Source organism: Gavia stellata, chromosome 2, assembly GCF_030936135.1.
Source record: "Gavia stellata isolate bGavSte3 chromosome 2, bGavSte3.hap2, whole genome shotgun sequence".
In the NCBI taxonomy this organism is placed as follows: Eukaryota; Metazoa; Chordata; class Aves; order Gaviiformes; family Gaviidae; genus Gavia; species Gavia stellata.
Genome location: NC_082595.1, coordinates 8,738,406 through 8,765,618, shown reverse-complemented (window position 1 = coordinate 8,765,618; position 27,213 = coordinate 8,738,406). Strand labels below are relative to the sequence as shown.

General features: G+C 38.6%; 1 protein-coding gene across 1 annotated transcript in view; it reads right to left on the bottom strand.

Moving 5' to 3' along the window:
• Window positions 1-27,213, bottom strand: part of ESRRG (estrogen related receptor gamma) — a 164,213-nt gene that overhangs the window by 3,330 nt on the left and 133,670 nt on the right. The window contains exon 6 of the mRNA XM_059828903.1: window positions 8,117-8,386. Coding sequence (XP_059684886.1) covers window positions 8,117-8,386 — 270 coding nt within the window. The remainder of the gene's footprint in view (window positions 1-8,116; window positions 8,387-27,213) is intronic.

Sequence of the window (27,213 nt, the reverse complement as noted above, 5' to 3'; positions counted from 1 at the left end):
TGGAGCAGTTTAGGAAGCTGTGCCTTGGGAAACAGATTTTGTCACAGGAAATGGGGTAAGAAAAAATAGCAGAGCGAGGGCCACTTCCAAACAGTGGAGAGACTTCAAACTGTTCTTTTAAAATGGCGCTTTAGCTTCAAAGATTTAAAAATTATTTAATCAAATCACTATGATAATTTAACTTCCCATTTACAGAAAAGATTCAAACTCATTTCAGCTTTACTCAGTCCAGGGTCTGCTAATGTTTAAATGCAAAATCTGTGCTATTTAATTAGACCATGATTCAGCGCACAGATTGCTCAGGAAAATACTAATCTCTACAAAGACCCTTCTTCAAGTTTTAGCCTTGCAGTCTGGAACTTCCACTGTATTCCCGATATTAAATGGATGTAGATCTTAATCCCTCAGGCGCAAGCCTTTGAAAATAAGGAAAATGGTTGAAAACGCTGAACTAGCCAAGGGGAAAAGAGGAGGAAAAATAAAAGAGAAATCTTTTCAGTAACTACAGACTGGCAGATGTAGAAGTGAATTCAGAGCAGGTTAACTTATTGCTGATAAACCCAATCCTCACTAGTAAGAGAGGGCAATGTCAACAAGAACCACTACAATTTAAGGAAACGCAGAGCCTGTGTGACAATCCAGAAATAAAGAAATAATTCCACAGGCAATACAAAATTGAATTATAAGTTAGGTACAAACATTTTGAATGTTCTTCCTATACAAAGAAAAACCCTAGATATTACACATTTTTCTTTCTTTCTTTTTTTTCAAGTGGCTTTGTAGACAGTCTGAATAATTTACAAGTACATCCTACACAGGTAATATCCAGAGGAAACCTATACCCAGATGTAATACACTTAAAAATCAGTGCCTATATAAAGAATGAAATTAAGCAGGGTAATTTGAAAGTGTCGTCATCTGAAAGCAAGGAGGATTTGATCTTAAATGCCCTGCAAAAAAAGGACCCTAGGCTGGTGAAACTGAAGAGCTCAACAGACAAACACAAGACTTGTTGATACAACATGTCACTGAGAACATGGGATTTCAGTCTAGAAGGGGGAAAAGTTGTTACTAATCAGTGCTGTGATGGGAGAGGGGGAGATCAGCAAATGAGGACAGCAACTCACTGAGCTCTGCTTTGAGAATCTCATTTTATCCTTGCAAATGCTTTGTTTCACCATCACAGGATGGGAAAATAGAATTGTACCTCTTGTGATCAGCTGATTGATTGTATCATTGTGCAGAAATGGGAGAAAACTAGAGTTCTCGTCCAAGAAAAACACCACAAGGTCCAGACAGAAATTCAGATTACAATCTACCTCATTTAAAATTCAAGCTTCATCTCAAATGCAGCAAACAAACAGCCAGCCAGCCAGCAATCGTTTAGAACACACCACAAAGGATGACAACTGGCTAAAGACTGGGAAGCGCCTGAACTGGGGACAAGGGGACCTCTCCAAATACTGCTCTGAGGAAAGTTAAAGGCTGGTACGTATGTGTTTTGTATATAACATCACTAAGAAGCGGTAGAAACCCAGGGTCTCAAATGAAGTATTTCTTCATGTCAGACGATTCAGGCAGCATAAAGGACAAAATAATTATAGTGAATCAAGCAGCAGGGAGTATGCAGTAGCGAACGCACACATTAAGATGCTGATAAAGCACATCAGAGAGGCAAGTATCAACAAGTACTTGAAAGACAGCAATTGCTGTGACGTTTGTGATTCCGTATAGCTGAGCAGTTCACAAACCCAAACCGGATACAGCAGTTTAGAAAGTTGTAGGATCCTGAAAGAACTGGATGGGATGAAGAGTAAGAACAGCAGGCAGAACGGTTTTTGCTTTACGTAAAGAAAACAAAATGCTAATCTGGATTATGTCTCAAATGAGAGGAATTTATTATCTAGATTGTATAGCCAACCCAACCCCTCCCCCAAAAACCGCCACAGGGTTTATTGATGGGTAACTGTTCTCAGAATTACAGAACCCCTTCCGCTCCTGCCTGAAATGTATGCCACATTTACACAGGGAAACCCGCATTTTTGCAAAGTGCTTACCCACATTATATTTCTGTATAATTTTTTACAAGAAACACAACACACTGCCATTTTGAAAAGCATATTGCTTAAGATAGAATCAACCCATGGAAACTGTCGATAGCAAATCAAACCAGGTTCCTGGTTCCCTCACCCAGCAAGAATTCCCATCCTTCTCCAGTCTAGAATTGAAATTGCTCCAGATACTTACTTTTGTCCCCGCTGTGGGGGGTCAACAAATATACTTAATTTTGACCACCTATTTGCCTGTCTTTCCTGAACAGAACTATTTGCTGGCGCCTGCATGGTTAGGCTAAAAGAGGAGCACGTAGACAAACAGAGTATTTTCCCTTGCAAAAGAGTACGGCAAAAATTATCTGACCCCTGGATTATTCTACTGGAAACAAACACTTAATTGGAATATATGTTGGAAATTGAAGAGGAATAAATTAAGAATTCCTTGTCCATAGGAATTATAGGCAGTGGAAACCAAAAAAGTAAAACAAAGGCTTGTATTATTGATTTTAGTGAACAAGGTCCTAGTCTGGATTGCACTGGTTTGGCCTACTTTTAAGGACAGACACGAAAACTGAAGCCTCAAAACAGTTTTTTAAAACACAGTAGGAAACGAAGACGTAGTAAGAAAAGAAATTACTTCACAGAACATGCCTATTTATTTCAGAGACTAACTGGATTAGCAGTGAACTAAAACCACAGACATAAGGTAAGTTAAAACAGAGTAAACCACCTTTTTTAATTCCTGAAATGGCTTACTTTCTACTAGGATAGGTAGTGAGGGCAATAAATAAAGGAGCGCTTCTGCAATGCAGAACAAATTGCATACTATGAACTGGTTTGAGTACCTACTCAATAAGGCTACTAAAACTCTGGAAAAGGGGAATTTGAATGATTGAGCTGGGGGGGGGGGGGGGGAGATACCAACTAAAAGAAAATGTTGAATGAATGCTTCAAAATCCTTTTTATCCACTACAAGATACAAGTAATTGCCATTGTTCATCCCAGTGCTTTCCTACCCAGAAAATCCTCCTGTCAGCACAGCGCTCCCTCCCCTCACGGTCCTGCCCCAGCGGGAAGGAACCCGGGGCTCCGTCCTCCCGCCGGCCTCTGGGCTGGCCTCGCTTCTTGCCCTTCCTGAGTCTCAGGCTGCTGACACGTAAACAGTATCTACCTATTTCATAACTGAGTGAGGAGTACCTCCAAGTTATTCAGTTACTAGACCAACTACCAGAAAAAGAAAAAAAAAAAAAATTAAACCATTAATTAACTCTGCTACCGTTTGCTTAATGATATCATTAAGCAAACGGTAGCAGAGATATTTACTTTCTCTAAGAATTGTGGGTGCCATCTATTTGATTGCATGAAAACAGAATATGAGGAAGAAACTGTGTTCAAGCAACATGAAAACTCTGACTATAGTGGCAACATCCTTTTCTAAAAAATCGTTTCTATGCTGTACCACTCCCTACACAAAATTACATGAAAGAGTTAACAGACCTTGCTATTTATATTTAGCAAAATAAATATTGGTAACACACCAGTAACACACACAGGTGTATATATATATTTACTATATGCCTATTCACAATAGAGATGTTTTAGTCATGAATTCTAATACTAACAAGATGAGTAAATAAAATCAAATTTAAAAATTGGCATTATTAGAAACTAAATATAGTACGTTGTGACATAAGATAAGCCACAGTCTATAATGGGAATAAAGATGATGTCCTGTGGAATAAGTGATTTATAGGGTTCTACCAATTAATTTTTATTACAATAATATTATTTAATGGTGATAGCCTAGTGCTCTGAGTACACTGTTTTGGTGGCTGGAAAACTAAGTAAGTTGTAAGAACAAACTCATTTTTTTACCAGGATAGATGATCATGTAACTTTACTGGCATCAATGTTCATCTGTGCTTCATTATGCTAAAATGCACAAGATACTTCTTGGTGCCCTTTCCTTCAGTACTGAAAGGCTGCTGTGTTTTTTCAGGAGAGTTAGTAAGAGAGACCAGAGATTGTGATGGTGAGCGGAGGTCCGTTTCTCCTTCTGGTGGTAGAGGCTAGACAGCTACTCTTAGCGGTTAAGATTAAATTTTCAACAGTGCATAGGGTTATGCTTTTAAGTGCCCAGCACACACATTTGGGTCAGATTTTTCAAGATGCCAGGAGTCTATTAGGCAGATACACATGGATCAGATTTTCACATGTGCTAATGTATTTTGACACTCCAGTTCCTCATGTTATGTCTTAGACGGGAACTGAGCTTCTCTTAAAAATCTGGTTTCAGTTGTGACTCCGAAGCTCTTCTGCAACATTTGGCCTGAAGGCACAATTTAGTCCTTACTGATTAGGCAATTTCAAAAAACTGCTCACCTGCAACTCCCTGTTTAGTATTACCTAACGGATGCATGAAAGCATTTTCTAATACAAAAGAGATGATCAGGTCATCTTCTCTGTGTCAGAGTGTTCACGTGTCCGTGTGCGCACTTGCGTACAGTTCAAACATATTTTGTAAATATTTCACCTTCCCTTACACACGAGGAAGTAATTGGTACATGCATGTTTTGGAAACCATTCAAAGTTGATTTTCTGCGTGGGTAAACAAAGTGCTCATTGGTGCCGGCTTGCTTCATTTGGGTGGTGTGAGGTGGAACGCAGGGCAGTTGCTTCCTGCAGCTTCAAGGGCCCTACTCGCTTTTGCGTAGAGAAGGTAGAGAAAGAAGGAACTCGTGACACTGACAGGACAAGGGCAACGCTGTGGTGAGAGGGACTTCTCTGGAGTTCAAACATAAAGGCTGTATTAATTACTATTGAATCAATGCAGGTGTTTAGAACTAACCTGATAAATTCCATATTAAGCACTACCTATTAGACATAATTGTTGAAATCATGCCTCTATAGACTTCAACGTGCACAGGACTGAAATGTCTATACATTTCAGTATTGTGCTCTTATATATGTATCTAAACTTTTCCGATGCTATATGCACTCCACTTGAAAACAGTGACAATCTACAAGGTTGATAGATCTTGCATTTCTGGAAATTTATAGAAGCGGCGTGGCATTGGCCAACCCTGCAAAGGCAACATTTGATAACGGCTGTCAGAGAATCTCCCTGAAATATGGCTCCTCCTCCCCGCATTTTAGAAGCCAGAAGGCAGGATTATCTCAGATCGAGTACTGCACAAGTAGACTCTGTAGGCCTAAAGAAAAGTTAGCAGTTGGGGTGTTTTAATGCTCACGATACTGAGATTTGTTGGCCAAAGCAAAGCTTATGATATTTATTCAAACAAAATACAATCAATATGAAGACAATCTACAATTTCTTTTTCTGCTTCTATACACCAGCAGGGAAAGTAGTATGACACCATATCATAAATCACTAACACAGACACAGAGCTATAAAACCATCTTTGTCTACTGCTTACGGTAGAGGCAAACTGGGAATTTTTCTAGACAGTGCAGATATGGCAAAAATGTCTGAAACTCCTAAGATTTCTTATTATACTTCATCCATTCTCTCTACAGCTATAAAAAGGCTAATATATTTTAAATTGGAAAAATAAATAGTGAAAGTTTTGGAAGAAAGCAGACGTAGCAACAAAATATATTAAAATGTGAATTGCTAACTGATTTTATAATAGCATCTTATTTCTTTTTTTGTTAAAGCTGCATTTACATTAATCAAGTTCATAGTTACGTGAAAATAAACTATTTCTGGTTTTGTCTACAAAACAAGACAACAACTTTAATTTTACTTTAAATTTAGTTTTACTTTAATTTTATTTTTACTTTAATTTTACTTTCATTTTAGCAGCGTTTGTAAATTAATACACTAGGGATCTGATATTCTTTGATGGGCCGTAATTCTGCAGGTGCTATTTTACACCTACAGGTGTAGCTACAGCTGATAGCAGTTTGGTATCTGCTGCATGTACAACCTGAAGCTGAAATGTTGAATGTCAGCAGTCAAAACATTCTGTTGAAAGGGAAGTCGAATGGCTGGGCTGCTTTTTAACTCCTCCTTGCAACAGTTTGATTTTCAAACAGCAATTTTGTTTCTTTTAAGATGAGGGAAGGAAATGTTTTCACCTAAATGTGCCCTGAATTTTAGTATGCTGAATTGTATTTATCTCTGACATCATCCTGGTTGTAATTCCCAGTGAAGTTAATGAAGCTACAGATGACTTTGACACACTCTATGCACAATGTATGACTAAACTTTTTTTGGCAGCAGTATCTTTTATTATTACTTAAACACCGCATGTCTTTTTTAAGGGGGGAAAAAAGTGTGAGTGCTATTTAACACCATATCCCTATATTCTAGACACTTATCCTTTTTATGAAGTAAACTACAACAATATTTCTAATTCAGTCTTTGAATTACAGAATCAAAATAAATACAAAAAACCTTCTCATTTTAGACTCCTAATTCCAGATAACTTTCTTGCTCTGTTCATTAAGCATGACCAATTTTGAGAAAAATCATTCTTGGAGCTGCAAAGCATCCTCAAGTGCCTATTTACCATGGTCAAAAATTACAAATAAATCTTCAATTAAAAATAACTTTGGTCTTTGAGAGGCGTTTCAGCATTTTGTTTATCCTGGAAATAAGACAACATTCTAAAACTAAGGGCAGAGTTAGTGGGGTGGAGAATATTTTACAAAGAAACTAATAAGCACTTTGGCTTTGCATGTTTTTGAATTATATTTCCAATTAAAAATGCAGAGTGCTAAATCACATTACAAAGACAAATAGGAAAGTACAACTTCATTGTTGAAAACAATTTCCCTCCTATCAATCTGAGGATTCATGCATCAATATTGTAGATGAACTGTTAATTACAAAATCAATTAAAAAATTATTTCTAAAAACAGTCACGCGTCCTGGCTCTCAGGGGGGCAATTTGGGCAGAAGGTCTCATCTCACTAGGACCGCGCCAAATCACAAGTCGTCATCCACAAGTAAGCAAAAGCAATCTGGTTTTTCATTTTTCAGCGCGGCTGAGCCCAGCCTGAGATTGATCGTCACATATGGCCCCAGAAAACAAACTGTCAATACCTTGAATGCTGCAGAATTTGAACAAATAGCCGTCCGCCCATTCAAGCCACTCATTGCATCCCATTTAACAGATTTTATTGACAGTTTCCTTCTTGTAATTAAAGGGAAAACTACTGGCCAGCAACCAAGATAAAGTTCAAAGATAGGGTCAAAACAAAAGCAGATGGAGGGGCACGGTGTGACTGTCAATGGAACATAGCATCAGAGCATGTTATTGACACACAGGTATCTAATGATCGGCACGTCATTAAAGAGGGATCTATCGTGAACTTTATGCAAATGCTAAAAGGGACTTAAGACCACAATAAAGCATTAAGGAGACACAAAAGGAAAAACAACAAAGCACAAACGATTTTTACTTATCTGACAGTATTCACTGCTTCAGCACTTTTAAATTCAAATGCAGGAAAAAAATTCTGAGATTTTTAACCCTTGCTGCCCAGGTAATAATTTTTGCAGAAGCATTCTCATAGATGCAGAGAGCATCCCTAAGGTAAGGTGTGGTCCTTGTGAGATTAAATAAGAATTTCCTCCCACCTCCCATAGCCTGAATTCACCCTATCAAATAAACCAGTGGCTGCCTTTAAAGAGAACGTATATAGCATATTCTCATGCATCCTTGCTGTTCGTTTTAATTGCAATTATTAGACTTGCCTGGTTTATGGAATGGATTTAGGAGAACATCTATATTCATTAGAAAGGATCTTTGCCTGTAAACCACTCTCCAAATCATACAGTGCAGTATTCTCCACTCCCTTAGGAACTTATTCCACCATTACTTGGAACAATTAGAACAATTACAATTAGAACTTAGAACAATTACTTAGAAAAGCAAGTTTGAACGGCTTGCTTTGTTGCCTTTTAGGCTAAGGTCTGATTAGCAATTTCTTATTCTAAACCCGTGTTTAAACCAAGCGTGCAGAAAGTATTATGGAGAAAAAAAAAAAGTGACATATTAAAAATGTAGCAACCGTCATGCCACTCTGCCAACCTGAATTAGCAAGTGCTATAGCTTTGAGGGTGACAAACTCTTCTTTCTCCAGCTTCATGCTCTTGTACTTCTTTACCAGCTGCAGTATGGCATTGTTAAGGTCAAGAAGGCCTGCCAATTTGGATTGGTCTTCATCCATAATATAATCTTCAGCATATACGAGCTCATCCTCAAAAGAAAGTGACCGGTATACAACACCGAGAATCAAAATCTCCATCCAAGCGCTCTGCAGAAGGCTCATCTGGTCAGCTAGAGACAAAGTGGAGAATCCTGAATAGGAGAAAAATACAGGAAAAATATTAAGCATGTTTGGATTTGTCGGAAATCTGATCCTTTTTTTGATTTATTTTTATATACATTGTGACAAAACATGTACGTCCTCTATTATTCTACCTTCTGCTTTCATGCCTCTCCTCCCCATCCCACTACAGGAAAGTAAATCAGTAAAAAATAAAACGTTTTCTAATCAACACACAAAGTTATAAACAAGTTGGAATTTGCAGGCTCTTTCTGCAAGAATCATATTAATTTGGGGAGTATTGCAGTGACAGTCTGTGATTCGTACGATGTCATCTTTGTTCTGGAATACTCATTGCTTAATTCTAAACCTGATGCTGTGAAACAGGGATCTGATGACTCTGCTCATCATTACCATAAACCGAGAAGGATAACTTAGGAGACAAGAAAACCCAACTTTTTTAAAAGGGAAGATTTGATGTTTTAATAGAATTAAGGTGATTATCACAAAGAGGAAAATTCTCTTTGAACTTTAACCTCAGGGGAAAGAGAAGTAACACCTACCCTCCTCAGAAAAGACACTAATTACTTCTGTAACGGCTCCAGCTTCTACTACACTTGTTGAAATAACAGGGTGGCATATTGAAGTGCCAACTGAATAGCAGTCACGCCACCCTTTATCTGAGGGCAACTAAAAATTTAATAAATGCCTCTTAATGAATTTAACTTTTGATCTTTTTTTTTTTTCCTGCTGTCTTTCCTAATAGGATCACTAAAGGCAAACACCTTTACTGTCTTACCTTTTCAGACTCTTGTTTACAGTACCTGTTAATTTATTATATCAAACTGCTAATACCCCAATCACATTAGGAGCTACAGAACAATATGGGAGAGGAAGTGATTTTCCTGGCCTGTTGGTGAAATGCAGCAGTTTGCCAGTTGGCACCATCAACCACAAGTACTTAATAAAATCATCAAAGGGGATTAGTCAAGCTTTTCTTAAAGGGTCTTAAGACATGTCTGAGGCTTTCATTTAGTTGTTTATGGAGCTGCTTACACGTCCTTTGACAGGGTTCCCGCTGTAAGAACATTCTTTCTGGAGTTCAATTACGCTTAAATGCATTTTTCTGTTTTGAAAGTCGAGAGTTACAGTCAAGCAGGAATATATCATAAACTAGCAAATCTGCAAGGCATCTACTCCAAACAAGATTTTCTCTATAAGCACTAAGCAGCAAAACTAATACAATAAAAAAGAAAACCCCACATCCAAACCACCAGGCATCCATAAAAAATGAAACATAAAACTGGCTGCATGCTCGCTCTCTCTCATTTTTCTCCCCCTCCTTATTTGTTTTCATTTTCTCTTAGTGTCTTTAGAGTCTTGTGATAGAACTGTAGCTCTCTGCCTTCAAAAAAAAACCAACAAAAACTGAGCCAACACCAACAGGAAACCCTTGAAGAGGCGACAACGGAAAATAACACATCTGCGATTAAAATAAGTAAGCGGGAAATGGAGAAGAAATAATAATTTGAAAGGTTACAGGGAGGAATTCATGATTTCAATTAGCTTCAACATTTCTGTTCCTTCCCGTCTTTCAAGAACCAGTTTTTCTGCAGTAGCAGATGGACAGAGAACGTAGCCTGCAGCACCGTCCTGTGACAGCCCCATTCTCCCTCCCAGACACTGCTGTTAGTAAATAGATTTACACATTCTCCAATCTCCACACATCTTTCTGCCGAATAATTAAAAGCAGGATGATTAGTTTATTGAGTGGAAGGAGGAACTTTTTTATTGAGGTCCATCCACGATTTTATCAGGGCCAGCACTTTTACGGTTGTCATGAGGGTGCAGGCATCCAATTTTTCTTATCTGCCTGATTAATACAAACGCTGTTTCAGGACGCATTAATTAACAGATACAAATCTACGTTCTCATGGAAGGATCAATACAGAGAAGAAAAGAGGCATCAATGTGAATTTAGTGCTGATGATGGAGAAGGCACTCTATTGACATTTACGTGCATAGAAACTTTAAAGTTGCAGTGGAGCCCTTTTGTCCCTGTGATTTACAAATTAACAATTTTTCAGGTATAACAATGTTTCACACGCTTCTGAGGAGTTTAATTAAGCAAAAAGCAATAAAATCAGTTTCGATTAAAAAAAATTTAACCTGCAATTTCTCTCTATTCTTTTTTTTCTGAAAACTCCCAACTTCTTTCTTTTATTTACTTACCTGTTTTAGTACAGGTTTGTTGGTTTGGGGTTTTTTAAATAAAAAATAATGCTATGTTTCAATAACATTTATTGTGTGCCACAGTCAAAGGAAATTACACATGCCCTGTGAGGGGGAATAATGGGATGTTGCCTACAATTTATTGTACTGTACTCTTGAAAAATCTGCATTCTGGTGCAGTAAAAATACTAATTGTTTCTATATGACACATACAAAATCAAAAGAGATTTTTTACATCTAGAAAAACTGGCAAATATAAACCACACTGTTCTGCCCTCCAATAATAAATCAAATAAACATGATTATTTTCTTCCTGATCAAAGTAACTTTCCCTTGAAAGCCTGCTCAGTGAAAGCATGTTTTAACTTTTAAAGGCATCCCTCGTGGGAATGTAAAGCTGCATCAAGTTGTAATTAATCTGGTTTTGTTTTGTTTTTTCAGAAAATGTGAAAGCATCCAGCATGTCTCTTGTATCACACCAATGCCCTTTTAATAGCTGTTCAGCAAGTCACAGTTAAAAGAATAGATTACACAGGCATACGTATTTACATACAGGGATTTATTTTTAATTGTTTGGAGGAGGTTATACTTATTTCATGCCAAACTCTGCTCTCAGTCTCGGAGCTTTTGGTGTATGAATCCCCTAGATCAGCCACGTTCTGTGACAAGTGGACATGCTCTATTTTAAAATGTAACTATTTAAAAAAAGATCTCCGAATTAGACCTAAGTACACTTCCAGCTTTCTGGACCGGTGGTAGCCTTCCCAGTCACAACTGTCATCTCCTTCCAAACCGCCCTGAGATGCTGCATGACGGTGTGGTTTTGAACTCTGTCGTGCATTGTGTGGCTCCTTAATCCTTATGAGTCTTGCAGGTCATCGTTTTAAATGTAGAACTGCATAATGGCTTTTTAAAATACAATGTTGTGCACCTTCTTCCCCTTTAGCATGTACCATATTGGTGACAACTTTGATCTCTTTCCAGCTCCCTCCCCAAGTCAATGCCATTTAATGTATCTCAGGCATTTGCTAGCAGAACGACTCTGTACCTTGACCTGCAGTTAAATAGCATGTTTATCCGCGATACAGCACACTCCAAATAAACCAGTTGACAGTTTGCAATAACGTCATTTGGAAGGCTTGAAAGGCTTCTCAAGAGTCAGGTAGCCCTGAGGTAAGAAGCTTGAAGGAAGCATGTTTTGTGCCAACCCTCCTGCCATCTTCTACTAGACACTCGTGTGCTTGACAATGATGCCATGGGCACTTGTCAAGATTTTTTTTTTCCCTTTTTGCCTAGCAAACTGATGCACTTTGCAGTCAACTTACAAAAAAGGCTAAGCATTTGAAAGTGTGAAGGGCAAAAAATATCTGACGGCCAGTCTTCAAAAATACACTTCCATTTCAGAAAGCATAAATGTTTGTTTCCTGAGCTGAGTGTTGACAGAAATAGGCTGCAGCGCAGGCATATGAATTTAACCCCTGGTAGGCATTCTTTTCAGTGCCTTTTTTATGTGGCTGAATGCAAGCATTGTAAATCTACAGGGTGTCTCGTAATATCAGTTAACAATAGCATTGATTTGCTGGCTACAGATATTCTTCCTTCCTTTTTTTCCTTCTTTCTCCTCCTTTCAGGGACTGTAGTGTTTCTTCAGCTAAAAATAGATACTTTTCTACAAACAGCGTCTCACACTCGAATTGTAATTATGCCGTAATGACTCACCGAGATCACTGAGTGTGGATTGAGAAAAGGTTGATTGAGCAACCGAACATATGCTTGGGTTTTTTTTTTCCCTTTCGCATACCAGTAAACCCAAAGCTCAAAGGAAGCAGAAATAAATAGGTAAAAAGGCCTTAGAATTTTTACTACAGGAACAACGGGCGGTGAGCTGACTGCGCTCTGCAGCGCTCAGCACTCCAAGCCAGCTCCAAACACAGTTCGCAGTCTCTCAGACGGGGCTGTTTAAACCACAGATCTTTTCAAATATCAGCACATGCACTACTTGCTCTCTATTTCACATTGCACGCAGCTCCATGCTAAGCAGGGTAAATCTTTTATATTCCTGAAGACCCTTTCCTCTACTTCATTAAGATGGACTTCATGGACCCTAACTCACTAGGGGCTCGAGTGAAGCAGCTGCAGATGGTCAAGTGCCAAAGTAAGATCTGTGCCTTGCACACAGCGCTCCGAGAACTATTGGACAAAAAAAGACAGTGGCTGGACTTAGCCCTACCGTTATTTTCAGCCTTAAACATTTGATGCAACGCCTAAATCGGGCTACTCGGACTCGAATCCTACTTTATTTCACTTGGCAGTGAATGAACTTCCCTTCCTCTCTGTTATGTGTTTAGAAATCTGACTATTTGATCAAACCAGGTATGAAATTGCTAGCAAATCTGGGAGGTGCTCGCTTTTTCCAATAATCGCCTCCCATTTATTTTACCAGTTGTTTTTGTGATTGTTAGTTTTATGAGTAAAATATTCTTCTTGCTTGCCCTGGTTTGTACTTCAAATATCTTCATTTACATTTTGTATAATCAAAGCTGTGCTTGAAAATGACATGTTCACTAGCGTGTTGCAGATTCAATATATTTACACAGTTGAAATATCAGAGTTGGATTTTTAAATTATTTACACTTAATTTTGATAGATTAACTTCCTTCTAAATGTTTTATGGGTACTGATGTTTCCAGCGCAATTTCCTTATTTCAAAAAATGATGTACAGTCACCACTGTCGAAAGAACAAACTGATATTGTAAACACTTTTTAACAAAAACTTTTCCTTCAGCCAGATTACTTTCTTTAGAGAGTGCGTAGCCTCATGGTCAAATGACAGTGGGCCAAGGACTTATCCCTGCTGCACAGAAATGAATGTAAAGAAACTCCACTGCGTTTCAAGATCAGACTCGGGCCCAGCGCGCTCTCGGACGTACCGCTGTCACTCTGCCCTCCTCTCCCTTCCTGGCACGCACTCAGCGCTTGCCTGGATCCATCGTACTTCAGCTGGCTTCCAGGGATGTAAACAAAGGCCAGGGAAATTTCTGCTAGGGCTACATAACGTTTTCGAGACATGAGCACGGTATTTGCTGAAGGAAACCTTCATAGCCTGACTGCCGCATAATATTACTCTCTCAGAAATCCAAGGAAGAGGATGGCATGATTCTTTTTTTTTAGGGTACATCTAAAGCTGAATCTCCCCCCCAGATACGAATTAAGAGATCCTTTTTATTATATTAATCCAAGAAAAAAACGATTTAATTGCATTTCAAAATATTCTGTAGTCTAAAAATATGTATCAAGACCCACAAACATTTCAGCTGTTATGAAAATCACTAAACAGAAGGAGAGTGTGCTCACTAATCACCAAACATATTTCACAGATTATGGATGAAATTTGGTGAAAGCTGTCACAGAAACAGATACAACTCATTATGCCAGGGTGAACCCATTATGTCATTTTTTTCCTTTTTCTTTTTTTGTTTTTTTCATACCCATTTGCTCATGGAGCCCCTGGTCAAAGGGCTAATAACTGCACTTGATGCCATAGCAAGCTGAAATTTAAGTACGACTGAGGATTTTCATGTGAAAGGTGTCAGCTCATGAAAGAAAAAGCACAGGTATTTGCCCAAACTTGAAAATCACAAATCGAGTCCCAAAGCACAAACTACAGCTGACCAGAAATACAGCCAAAGGCTCAACTTACGCTGTTTGCTGGATTCAGCTTCCAAGCTATTTAGAACTGACGTGCTACAATTAAAATTATGTTTAGAAATTAGTTTCATCCAACAATTTTTGCACAGTAAAACTACCGCCTTTCCTGAGCGGTGCTTTGCTATACAGCATCTCCTCTGTCCCCATAGCAGAGCACCGCAAAAGCGGGACCGGGGCTCTGTTGAGAGCGGCGCTCTCTGCGCGAGGAGTCGTGACTGCCATCTGTTAGCTGTGCGGCCGCGCGAGAGGGAAGATCAGGCTGCGTACACAGAGGTGCCCAAGAATTACTCTGAGTCGAATACAAAAAGCAAAATGCATTGGGAGAGCGCTGGGATGTCTTCAGCCAAGCCTGTGCACTTTCTTAGGCTTTATTTAAATGTGGTTGTATTTCTAACTCCTGTCCAAGTTCTTATAAAATATACATTTTTTTTATACTTCATAATACGAAAAAATGCCTACGATAAGCACTTTTTCACTAACACCTACCAGTAAAGCAGGAAATGCCACACAGAGCACCAAGAAACCCGGGGCTTTTATCACGCTACTTTCATCTCACTGAAACAACAGCAGAGCGATGGCACGGCAATAAAAATGCATTCACACTGCATGTCCCTCTCAATCCATTATGAACAATGGATTCTCACTAAGCAAATACTCGCTTGTCAGAAGTATTTGCAACACTGGATTCATTCAGCAGGACTAAGTTAGTGAAGTTCACAGCAATTTAAAAGCAGCAAATTAGACATTTACAAACAGTGAAGATGCTGCTTGTCTAGCGTGACCTTTCACTCAAGCTATAAAAAAGGTGTTAATGTAATTTAAATACCATTTAGCAATAGTTCTGGTTTATCTTTTACCCTGTGAAACCTTACATGATAACACTAAACACGAGCAATTTAAGCTTGTCATTTCTTCCCAGGGTAAGATGCACACAGGGAGATGTAACTCACTATTGTTCAAATTGATTTCAGTACTTAAATCAGAGACATCCCTCTCTAACCACCCAAATATTTCTAGGCAGCTACTTTTACATTTTTTATTTCTAGTTACAGCACAAGTTCTTGTGAGCTCCTTCTTTAGCAACAGTAATGGAAAGGAGCTGGAAAGTGTGACTGATTAAGAATGTCCCCCTGACTTCACCTTCAGTTGCTAATACTCTGAAGTGAAACATTAAAGATAACAAACCTGGTGCGCTACCCTTGCTTCAGGACAGATTTGGTAAGACCTCCATGTATGGAGTACTTTGTAATGGCATTTCTGGAAACATATGGTTTGAAGTACTGTACTCTTTATTTCCGTTAATTTTCATTTCACACCTTATTATTTCAGTATTCACTGAGAAAAAGGAAAATACAAGACAATAGATTTAAACAGATTAATACTTGGTTTTCCCTTTGGGCTGGTTTTACCACTGGAACTTCCACAATTTTAAATAGCTTTACTCCAAACTCATACCAACCTTATATTAAAAAGAAGCCAGGCCAAACACTTACATTTTGATTTATCACTAGATGCTCTGAGAACGGAGGAAGAGCTGATAAGTAGTAAACTGCTTTCTTTGTTTTTCTGTATGTTAGACAGTTGGCACTCCTTGTGCATTACCTTCTCTGCAAAACCCTGAGGTTTTGAATTCTAAGATATGGACAATGAAAAAGTTTTAAAATTCAGACTAGCTGAATGACTAGTCCAATATGGCCCAACGTAGCTGTAGGTCTCCGTAAGGTCAGCAATACCAACTTTCAGATCCCTGAGGGTGATCTTTCTAATGCGCTACATATGTGATCTGATCTGCTTATTTGAAGGTAACTCTTGCAGATCTTTAAATTGTAACCTTCGAACATGGTTTGGTTAGACTATGGGGTCTTGTTTGTCTTCTTATTGAAGATAGCAGAGGCAGATGACATGACATGGTGTGCTCCTAAAACCATCTTTGCCCCTGGACTTGAAAAGTCTGCGGCTGGGGTACCGCATTTTATATGCTTTTTTAAATGACTGGCATATTTTGAGGTATCACCTGTGTGCCCAGACATTTGCAGGGGAGAAAATGGAGCAGGATTGTACTTACGACCCTGACTGTTTTCTTTCACTGAGCCTGTATCAAAAAAACCCAATCATATTTTCAACATAAATATTGATTTCACACAAATTTTCCTTCAATCTGTTGTGGACGTATGTATTTGAGTATGGATACACTAAAGCCAGATTTGTGGGTGAAAAAATAAAAACTACTTTCTGTCATTAGTAAAGTGACTGTAGATGAAAACCAGCGAGTATCATGAATAGGGCTGAATCTCTTTCAAAGTCCAATCCAGAAAATGGTAACACAGTTCAGCTTAGAAGAGTCATCGCTACATGTCCATACCCTGTGTGTGGTATGCCTTACCTAGATCCTTCAGAGTTCAGCTAGCAGGAATGAAACTACAATCACACATAATTAAACAGAGAGTCCACCCTTTTCCTTTTTTTTTTTTTCATTTTTACTGAACTAAAGAAAATAAAAAGCACATGAATTTGAGAGAGGAACCTAATTCAACCAATAACAACAATCAGCGTTAGGTCTGGCACTGCTTACTTCAATCTTCGTATGCATCAGCCTCCCAATGATTGCACACACAGACTGGGAATATCAAAAAATTTGGAGTTCAAGCTTCCGCAGCCTGGTGCACATTAGGCTTCAAAACCAAGTTTGTTGGATTATTTTATAGCAGGGTTTTTTTTTTTTTTTTTTTTTTTTTCCCACAGAAAATAGGGATTTCTTGTGCATTTAATACGTGCTACCTTTTACTAATAACCTCTACAGGTCTGCTTTGAGAGTGCTTTTCCTCAAAGAGAGCTGGGACACTGCTGTTTGCCTTCTGCTCCCCTGGGGAAGCCACCAGTCATTTCCTCCCTGAGAGCTGTGGCAACCCCTGCTCCCTCCATCTTTCCATCAGGCAAAGTCAGGGTGCCAGGAATTCCCCAATCATGTTAATAATATGAATCCAATACTGGAATGGATTAGCATATGGAGACAACCATGCTTTTGATCCAATCAACATATCTGTGTTAACCCTGCATGTGCTGAGCTAGCTAAAATCGCTTTCCATAGCCAAAGCAAAAACTTCAGGTTGCAAAATTTTGGGTAAACACACCCTTTCGCCCTCTGGCAGGAAAATGACAGCTCAGAACACCGTCCTACACATCTTCCTTCTTCTTCCCAGTTTTGAAAACTTTTCTACAGGTTAGTTGATTTTCTTAATGCACTGCAGATGCCAAAAAATTCAAATGATGTTTATAGTCTCCCTGGTATGAGGGAAGAGAGTCACACATATTCTCCTACATGAATGTGAAATTTCTAGTTTACCTAGTTGAGTGTATATGTACCATTAAGATCATCTCTGGAGGCTATGTCTTAAGTCTACAACAGTCCACACACAGAAAAAAAGAGAGAAAAAAGAAAAAAAAAAAAAGAAAGCTGCCTGATTCTAATACACCTAATTAGCCATCGGCAGACTCTTAATTGCATACATTAGGATGATTCCATAGTGGAGATTAATTCTAAATATACCCAAGCAGCTGGTTAAGATGCCATGGATTACAGTGTGGACTGTACTTTTCCACTTAATTAGATATCAAAATTAAGCAGCAACAAGCATTTTGACATAACGGGGATCAAGCCGCCGCTTGGCATCCCAGAGCTGCACTAAAGTGACCGCTAAACAGAGCCGCACAGATGGAGAGATATTAAATGCCGCACTGGAAAGTAATTTCAAATAATAAAATATCAATATTTACATTTTAATTACCCCTACTGAGAGCCGCTCTGTCATTTTCACTATTGCCGACGCAGCAAGGGGTAGTGGAATGACATTGCGGCTCTGACTGCAATGACTATTTTGTTTCCATTAAAGAATGACAAGTGTTTTAGAGGCAGTGACACCCAGTGTGTGAACAAGAATGACAGCAGATCAGAAAATTCCTATTAAGGGAATAAATGACTCAACAAGAGAATTTACTTCAAGCAGCCGGCTCCTCCCTGAAGCACATGATCCTTCTTAAATTTTCTGCAGAAAGTTTATCATTAGAGGTGCCTTGGGGAAACCTTAGCTTCTCATAAAATATTTAGAATGATAGGACTTTACGTGATGACCGGTCAATTTAAAAACAATAATACTCAATGCTCATCCTATCTAAGAGTTGTATCGAGAGTTTGTATGGATCAAAATAGTTTGAAGGGGGGAAAAAAGGCATGTAGTGAAAAGGAGATTACTTCCTGTAAGACCTGGAGGTTTTGACGGTGTGTGGAGAACACCAGGGTTATTTTTGCTGTCTTTTCATCACTTCTACTACCACTGGCACGCCCCATCTGGATCACGATTTGCTGGCCTTCAGAATTACACCCAGAGACCGATCACAACAGGTAATGCGCACATGCACAGGCCTCCCATTTCTCCCTGCGTATTCCTTGCACACACATAAACACTTTTTCTTTCAGTACGTACATCAGAAGCCCCCGAGACACCTTTGCAGCACCTTAGGAATCTAATTACTCCTGATCCGGTCTGAGGTCAATCTCATGGAAAATATTATATTACATCTGACATGCTGCATTTACAAAGAAGAAAAGGAAGGAAGAAAAATATCAAAACAGTAAAGAAAAAAAAGTCTTCCTTGGGGATGTCTGTCAAACTGCAGAGAACTTCAAAGAATTTCAATGGCCTCAGACACAAGAAAGCGCGTAAGAGAAAATCCTTGGTCAGTACACCCCAATACACAGCTAAGTGACCCTCCTAAGTCCTGGCATGCATTTATTTAATAACGAGCAGAGCTCAACTTCTATAAATGTGACAAATGGCTAGAACAGACCATGGGGGGAAAAAGGCATGAAAATTTTTACAGAACAAAAAAGGAACAGCTTTATGGCAGTGACTATTGCAGGAGTTTTAGAACCAGCTTTGGCATTAAGAATTAGCAGTAAAGTACAAAAACGTTACTCTGACATTAGCTGCTTAACTAGTTGATCTTCTTTTCTTGCCTTTTTTCTTCACTTCTTTTTCTCCCCCCCTGCCCCTTTTTTTTAAGTACCCAGGAAGTACTTCTTAAGCATCCCTAATGCTTTTAGGACAAGACACTTCCCCATTTCTCAGCCACTAGCACCTTTTAATTTCTGAAAGAGCCACGGTTGAAAATCTTAATTAATTGTTCCATACTGCTTCAGGATCATTATGCAATGTAATAAAGGCCGTGTAATTATGAAATTTTACAGCCATTACCAAGGCTGATGGCTCGTATTTCATCCTCAGCTGGACCCAATGGCTTTTAGCCACTCAGCTCCCCTTTGATGAACTACAGACAGATCTATCAGGCCCAAACAATATCCAGGCAAGGCGGCTATAATAGCTACCTACAGATGAAGCCATAGATAAAGATAAACTATAAATCTACACACAAATGCAGGCACATTGCCTCAGGATGACAGAGGGGAGAGGATGAGACACTTGGGAAAGCCGGCGGCTTGTAGAAAGGCAACCGTCTCTTTCTGTCTCTCTTACTCAGTTTGGAATTTGTTTGGTTTCTTAAAGATGTAAAACCCTCTCATACTTCTCCAAAAAAATTACATATTTTTTAAGGACTATGCATTTTTCTATGGAAAGCAAGGGGTCACTTTATCCATTTATTAGATTTGACAAAGGGGATTTATATGGACAAATCAACTCATCCTCCAAATGAAGAATCCTAGTCAACAAGCTTCAAATCATATTCTTAAAAGTGAATCCAGGTCACTTGCTTCTGAGACTGAAAAAAGCAAAACATCCCTGATTTCTAAATGTATTATCCTGAGCAGATGCACAGAGGTGAAGTTAGATGATAGGCTTTCACTGGAGGCAGCACCAGAGATGCAATTTCATGCAACATTGTCCTACATTATTTTATTTTCAGTTTGAAAATGAAAATACTTCTCAAAACTCAGTGCAAGTTAAAGGAACAAGGGGATTAGATATGATCTTGGTACCTGCATCTCCAGAATGTACTTTATGGAGGTGACCTCTATCAATGCCCTCTTTAATTTATGACAAAAGCCCTTCCAAGTATGTATTGTCCATCCCTCCAGAGTGAGACAAGGCTAACTAAATCATGTCTAGGTGAGAAAAAGAGATGGAGAGCTGCAGCATCCTGACCAGCAATTAGAAAAAGTTTTCCTGAGGCTTCTGCCTACTATGGGATCCATGTCTCCTCCCCCGAGGCTGAGCACTGCTGAAGACAGTGGAGTACACGTTGATGAACTAGCTAGCACTCAGTTCCTAGTTTCCTCAAAACTGAAGCCTCGGCATTTGGGCTGCCTTTCTTTCAGGTGTTTGGAGCCTACTCCTACAATTAGAGTTCAGAACAGAAGAGCTTAGAGAGATGTGCCCCAGGCAAAGAATTTCAAAATCACAGCAACTCACTCTGGAGCTGCTACTGTAGAAAGATGGAAATAATGCATAAGGAAGAGCCACGGTGTTATCATATACATAAAAGCAGCCAGGTACATGTATAAGCATGTGTTTGCATAGGCCTGTGTACGCATGCATTTGTACTAAGGAAACTGAGCGTATTCTAAAAGCTACCGAAAAGAATAAGGATCACCTGCTCATTAACTTGTATTCTTTGCTTATTAAAGATGCTTTTTTTTTTTTTAATATAAAAACTTATCTTGCTGAAGGACAAAATAATAAGGTGATCACCCAGGTCAGACCAGAGAAGTATTTACTGAAACAGGGAACAGAGTCACAAAGGGTCACTGGTCAGCAAAGCTGTAACTAAGACAGGCAAGGGAATGTGCGATTCAGGTTCTTCCAGCATAATGCTGAGGATGTTTGATATATGGTCTTTTAAGGACCAGTATATGCTGTTAACATGCTTTATTGAAACCGCACGTATAGTGGGTATTCACTGTACATGGTGTGAATTAATTTATTCCTTGCAGTGTATGTGGAAGCATCATAAACATTCTTAATGGGAAGAAAAAAAAAAAAACAAACCCAGACCAAAAGGTTTAAGCATATACAGTACATTAGAACATATAAAATACCAGACTATACAGACACCGCTAGACTCCGATTCCTGGACAGCATTTTAAACTGCCTTCTTATGCTCTAATAAGTTACCTGAATACAGTGAAGACCTCAGCTGAAGCATGGACTATGAGAATTGAGAAGACCGGATGTAGACAAAAAACTGGCAGATCTTTTACCTCCTCCACTTCCCATCCAGTTGACTCATATTTAGCCAAATTAGCATCAGCCTCATGGATAAGCTCTGTAGCTTTACCTCTTTTTCTCTTCCCACTCACTCATATCGGTAGGATGAAAAGCAGACACAAATATACTCAGCAGGAGCATTTTTCAGAGCAAAAACTTCAAGTAAGAAGTAAACTCAAAGATGTTATTTCTATAGGAGGCAGTAATACCAGTTTGCTACATCAGTCTAAGAAAAATGATTAGAATAATGTCAGAAAACACATATATAACACCCTACAATTTCTGTTCTACAAAAGAACTGCATGAATTTTTACTCACTTTGGTAAGCGTCCATGCTGTCAGAGAATGCGTATCAGTATTCAATAATGTAAGATTACTGCTACAATTTTAATCAAATACAGCACAGAAGTATGTGCCGATCAGAAAGTTAGGCTGTTAATTTGTGGTTTACTGCAAACTGCCTTGAAACAGAACTGGCTCAGGCATAGCGAGACAAAGTTTATTTTTGCCAAATACGGATTACTGCAAAGGAAAAGGGAATCAGCATTATAAATTTTGTGATAGACTTTCATTTCAGTATTGGGCTTAAAACATTTTCCTTCTTCAAGTGATTTTTTTTTTTTTCCATTTAATAAACAGTTACATGCAGCTTACGCATCAGTATAAAGTGTTTTTAAGAAACCTGTTTTAGAGAACACATAAAGGAGAGTTTTTGCTAAGTCTCTAAAAAACCTAACTGCAATAAGACCATACTCGGACACAGAGAAAGATATTAGCATAAGTACGGACGAAAAATGGAATGGAAATGGGGGTGTAATTGTATGTTCTCTCTTTTAAGATTCACCAAATGTGGCATAAATCTGTAGCTGCTATAATGCATGCCATGCTTTACACTGATTTTCTACACTTGGTATTCCCTAGCTGAATTGTTTCTGAAGTCTATGGTGATTTTTTTTTCTACAGCAAATCAGCAGTTTTTCAGGAGGTCTCTGTGCAACCCAGGGGTATGACATTTACTAATGTGTTGAGATTCAGGGATTCTCCTTTGTAGAAGCCAACACTAATAAGAAAGATATGGTTCAGTGTCCTGGGTATTCTTCCCAGTTTTATTAATTAGATGGAAAGCTTCTCCCTCTGGAATACTGCAAGGTATTTATTAACACTTCAGCCCACAAACTAGAGTAAATTTACAGTGGTGGAGGTAATTGTTACATACACCAGCTCTTGTTATCAACTTGGCAGGGATAAGCAAAAAAAACCCAGAGGTTTAGATTACGATCTTTTTCACAATATTTTAATTGTGCTTCTTAATCTGCTAAATTAAAAACTATAGTACAATCTTATTCAGATCACTGACAAAAAAGATCATATCAATTTGCAACAAAATGTATGAATGCTCCTATCTCTTTTAATTATACAGAGAATCTAACAGTCATATTCAATATGGCCACAGAGTGTCTAAGATACAAACTCTTTCTCTTACAGTTGTGCCGCCTTGTCCCTCAGCACCTTCACATTTTATATCCAGTCTCCCATCTTTCAAGGCACAGATACCCTTCCCTAGCTGATCTTTAATACGACCACCTTCTTTCTCTTCCTTCATGTTCAATATGACGAGCTACTCCCACTGCTGTGTCTTAGCAAACTGGTGACTGATAATGACCAGGCAGGCAGTCAAGAATATCTCAGTTACTTATGTGCTTTACAAAAGAAGCATTAGGTATGCTCAGATCTACTTCACATAACCACGTTTCTCTCACCATCGCTTTCAGCCTTCCCTTTCTTCACATTCTTCTCCTGTCAGACCCCTTTTGGGCACCAGTAGGCCAATTCAAAGCATTACCAGTGGTGCCCTGTCCTTAATTAGTGCACACTAATTTACCTACATGGTTTTTTTCACTGTGCAGCTCTCAGTTCTCTGGAAAGCTTTACTTTGATTATGATTGGGCTTTCTCTTGCATTCCTCACCCTATGTTCTACATTCTTGCAACCACAAAGTGTTGGGCTCTACCATCTGGTATTTGGACACATTTGTCAGTAGTTTTAGAAATTGCACAGAAAGCATGGTTGCGCTTTGCGTGGATGTGCCATTGGAGAAGTCTGAAACAGAATTTTAATGTGCTAATACTGATGGATCATTTTTTGTTTCTTTGGCTTTCTTCTTGTCCCATGATTTACTTTCAAATGCCTGTATCTTGCTGATCCTTCTTTATGGTGACAAGCCACTCACTATGGCTTTCCTTATGTACTTTGTCTACTCATATCAGTGATACGAGAAGTAAGGAGGTGAGAATTTCGTCACATGTTCTGTCAAAATATCATGTTTGCTGGGCTCTCAGGCAATGTTGGGTATCAAGGCCAAACCAGCACTGACTCGGTGATGTTTGAGAAAGAATAGCCATAAGAGATGGCTCCAAAAACTCATTTGTAATAATTCACTGCTGCTGTGATTGGCTTTGTAATAGAGCTAAATTTGAAACATTCCCACTATGTATTTATATTTTCATTCCTTCAGTATCAAAGTAACAATTAGATTGACAATGGATCCCACTTAGCTATCCTGACTGCGCAGGGCACACATCATTTATAGTTAGTTGGCACTTGCCAAATACACCCTTGTCAAATGCCTAACGAACTTACTAAAATCAGCAGTTTTCAGGAGCGTATCACAGATAATGTCAGAGGCATAGATGAAGTATGAGGTACGTGTATACAGGAAGAATACAAGAAAGACAATTTAGTCTCCAAAATCTACCACTGACTTTCTCTGTGATTCTGTTGGCGTCACTTAATTCCCCTCTGTCTCGCAGTCTTTCTGTGCAAGCTACGGATATATATATTAATTCACAGGGCTGCTGTACTGTTTTATTCCTTTAATGTTTGAAAACAACAACGAATATTTACACAAAGAAGAAGGTCTACAAAGTATATTCAACATTCTTGAAAAGCATATGAAATGGATGAAGGGATAAACGGTTAAAATGTTTAGAAAAGGATGGATAAGCTCTAGCCCGTAGTATATAAAATAAATAAACTGGTGATGCATTGTGCTCACATCTTTCAATCCTAGCGTGCTGTGAATCATATTTAGCGTTTTAAATCTATAGCTCTCAAAGGACTCCCAAAATTGGAAGTATAAATCACGGTTTCAACATAAGGAAGTTAAATGATTTGCCCAAGGTCATATGGTAAGTCAGTGTCAGAGTCAAGAAAGGGACTTTAGCCTTCAGCTTCTAGTGTTGGGCTGTCTCTATGGATTATGGCAGATCTTTATGTCTGGCTTGAACTAAAGCCCTCTGAGGCCAGTGGAAAGAGTCCTGCTCACATCAACAGGCTCTGAATCAAGCCCACATAATGAAACAGTTTCATGTTTTCTCATACTTTGCCCGCTAGCCAATTGTCAGAAAAAGACCAGAACATAAAGAGGAAGTTTAAATCGAGCAGTACAACAGAGTTTGAGAGAGCTTCTACTTGACCAGGTTTTCTTCCATGTATTTCTATGGATGCAGGACTATGCACACAGAATAAATGCATTTTGCATTTTATTAAGATGAACACGAAGTAAAACTACGACCTTAACCACATAGTGCTGACTTTATAACGCTGAGTAAGAGGGTCAAGTGCACTAGTGCTATAAAACTGTAAACAGACATTGATATTATACTGTATGTATGAAAATGCATAAAATACATTTAATTAACTCTAGGTTGTGACACAGACTGACAATTCAAAACAGAAATTTCAAAGCTATGCCTGACACCTTTCGAGTCATTTTGATCTCTCAGGAAGATACATTATTTAGGCCAGATTTCTATACATCTGTATGTATTTTTTAATATTTGAAAAAAATGCATATTATTTACCCAATTGCCTGGAATGCCTATTGGAGAAATACATATTTATTTTTAAAAGCAATCCATATATTATTTACTCAGTGAATGAGAATGACTTCAAAAAACCGTTCTGGTCCATCAAATAAATACATATTTATAAATGGTTTTTAAAATGCGTATTATTTACCCAATGGACTGTAATGGCTCTGCTAGTGCCGTTACAAGTAAATATGTAATTAGCCACATAATAAAAAATCCCTACAAAATTTCTCTGAAAAGCATTAAATTTCCATGTGTCAATGTACAATACCTTTTCTATTGTTATTATTTTGTTTTTAAACAGCAAAGCTGATTACCCTATGCTAATGACTAAGGCTTTGCCATATTTTAAAATCCTGCTAGCTCCGCAATTATACAGAACCTAAAGTTGAAATCCACATTTCTTTCTTTTAAACTAGTATTTTATAATTCTCATCTTGCAGTTGGTGCAACTGGCCTGAATCTCTCTGCCAGCCCCACGGACACTGACCAGACTCTGCATAAAGCACAGCTCCATCCGCAGCAGCAGCAGCACTAACTGAGCACTCGTGCTAGTGAGGAACTGAGAGCACGTGCTACAATTTTGTGTAGTTCTCACAAAAGCTTCTCCACGCTGCTAGCCAACGCACCTGCAACACTGCTGGACCATCTTGGTGAAGACCTGCCAACCTCGTACAGTGCCAAACTTTACTTGTTTGTTTATTTATTGATTTCCACACGGGCTATTTTCTACAGAGCACTAAAGATCCTCAAAAATGCCGCCTTCTTGTGAAAGCGAGGGCAGGATTTGAGACATGGAACTCCAGGGACAAAATCTACTTTATTACCCAGTCCTGTATGAGTTCGTCTTTGAAAGGATGTAACTTAACAGAAGCAGCCATCCCAAGTGTTTGGGATTTTGCTAAGAAGAAGAATTGCTAGGCTTTGCCTACGAAAATAGACACACACTTGCAAACAGGAGTGAACAGTGCCATTTTTAGTAGTGCACGTATGTGCTGGAATAAGTGTCATACATCAAGATGTAAATTTTATTCTCTGAGCTGAATACCAGGTGATTAATTCTGATAGCATAGTGATCAATTGGTACAGATGCTGCACCTGAGCAATGTTTGTTTCTGTACACATTCGTAACAGAGGTGCTTCACTAACACAGGTGTCACTTGCATAGCTCTGCAACATCTCTGATTTCCTGAAAATATGGACATTAGTACTTAGGTTATATGTAGTTCTGCCAATTTTTTCAATTAGACCCATTATTGATTTGATGAAAAAGCAAATGAAACATACCATGGTAGTATGTAAATTGGTTAGACAGAACACAAGGTGCTGGTACTGAGCTTCTTAAGCACATGGCCTCTGCGTGCAGCTTTTACTCACCAAAGTCTCTGGAGACGACAGAAACGGGACACTTTTGCAAGAGACCTAGGCAGCATTAGTCTAGCAACTGAGGTATGAAACATCCAGGAATACGTTAATGTAAAAAGATCTTTGGAAAAAAGTGCCAGGAAGCTCAAACTTTGTTAAGACAACAGAGCTGAAGTTGCTCAGTTGCTTTATTTTAAATCTGGAATAAACCTCTTGTTTTCATGAAGCTGCTACAGATTTACACCAGTTTGAGGATAAAATTAGGTAAAAACAGCTAATAATATCTTTTGTTTCAAAATACCAAGAAGAAATATTTGTTAATTGATGGTACATTGTAAGTTGTCTAAAACTCTGGCATGTGGAATCAACACCGTGTGCAGCCTGCAAGTATTTCTCTGCAATTTTCCATCACCAAAGAACAAGAGTTTTGATGCCGAGAATGAATAACACGCAGCGACCAT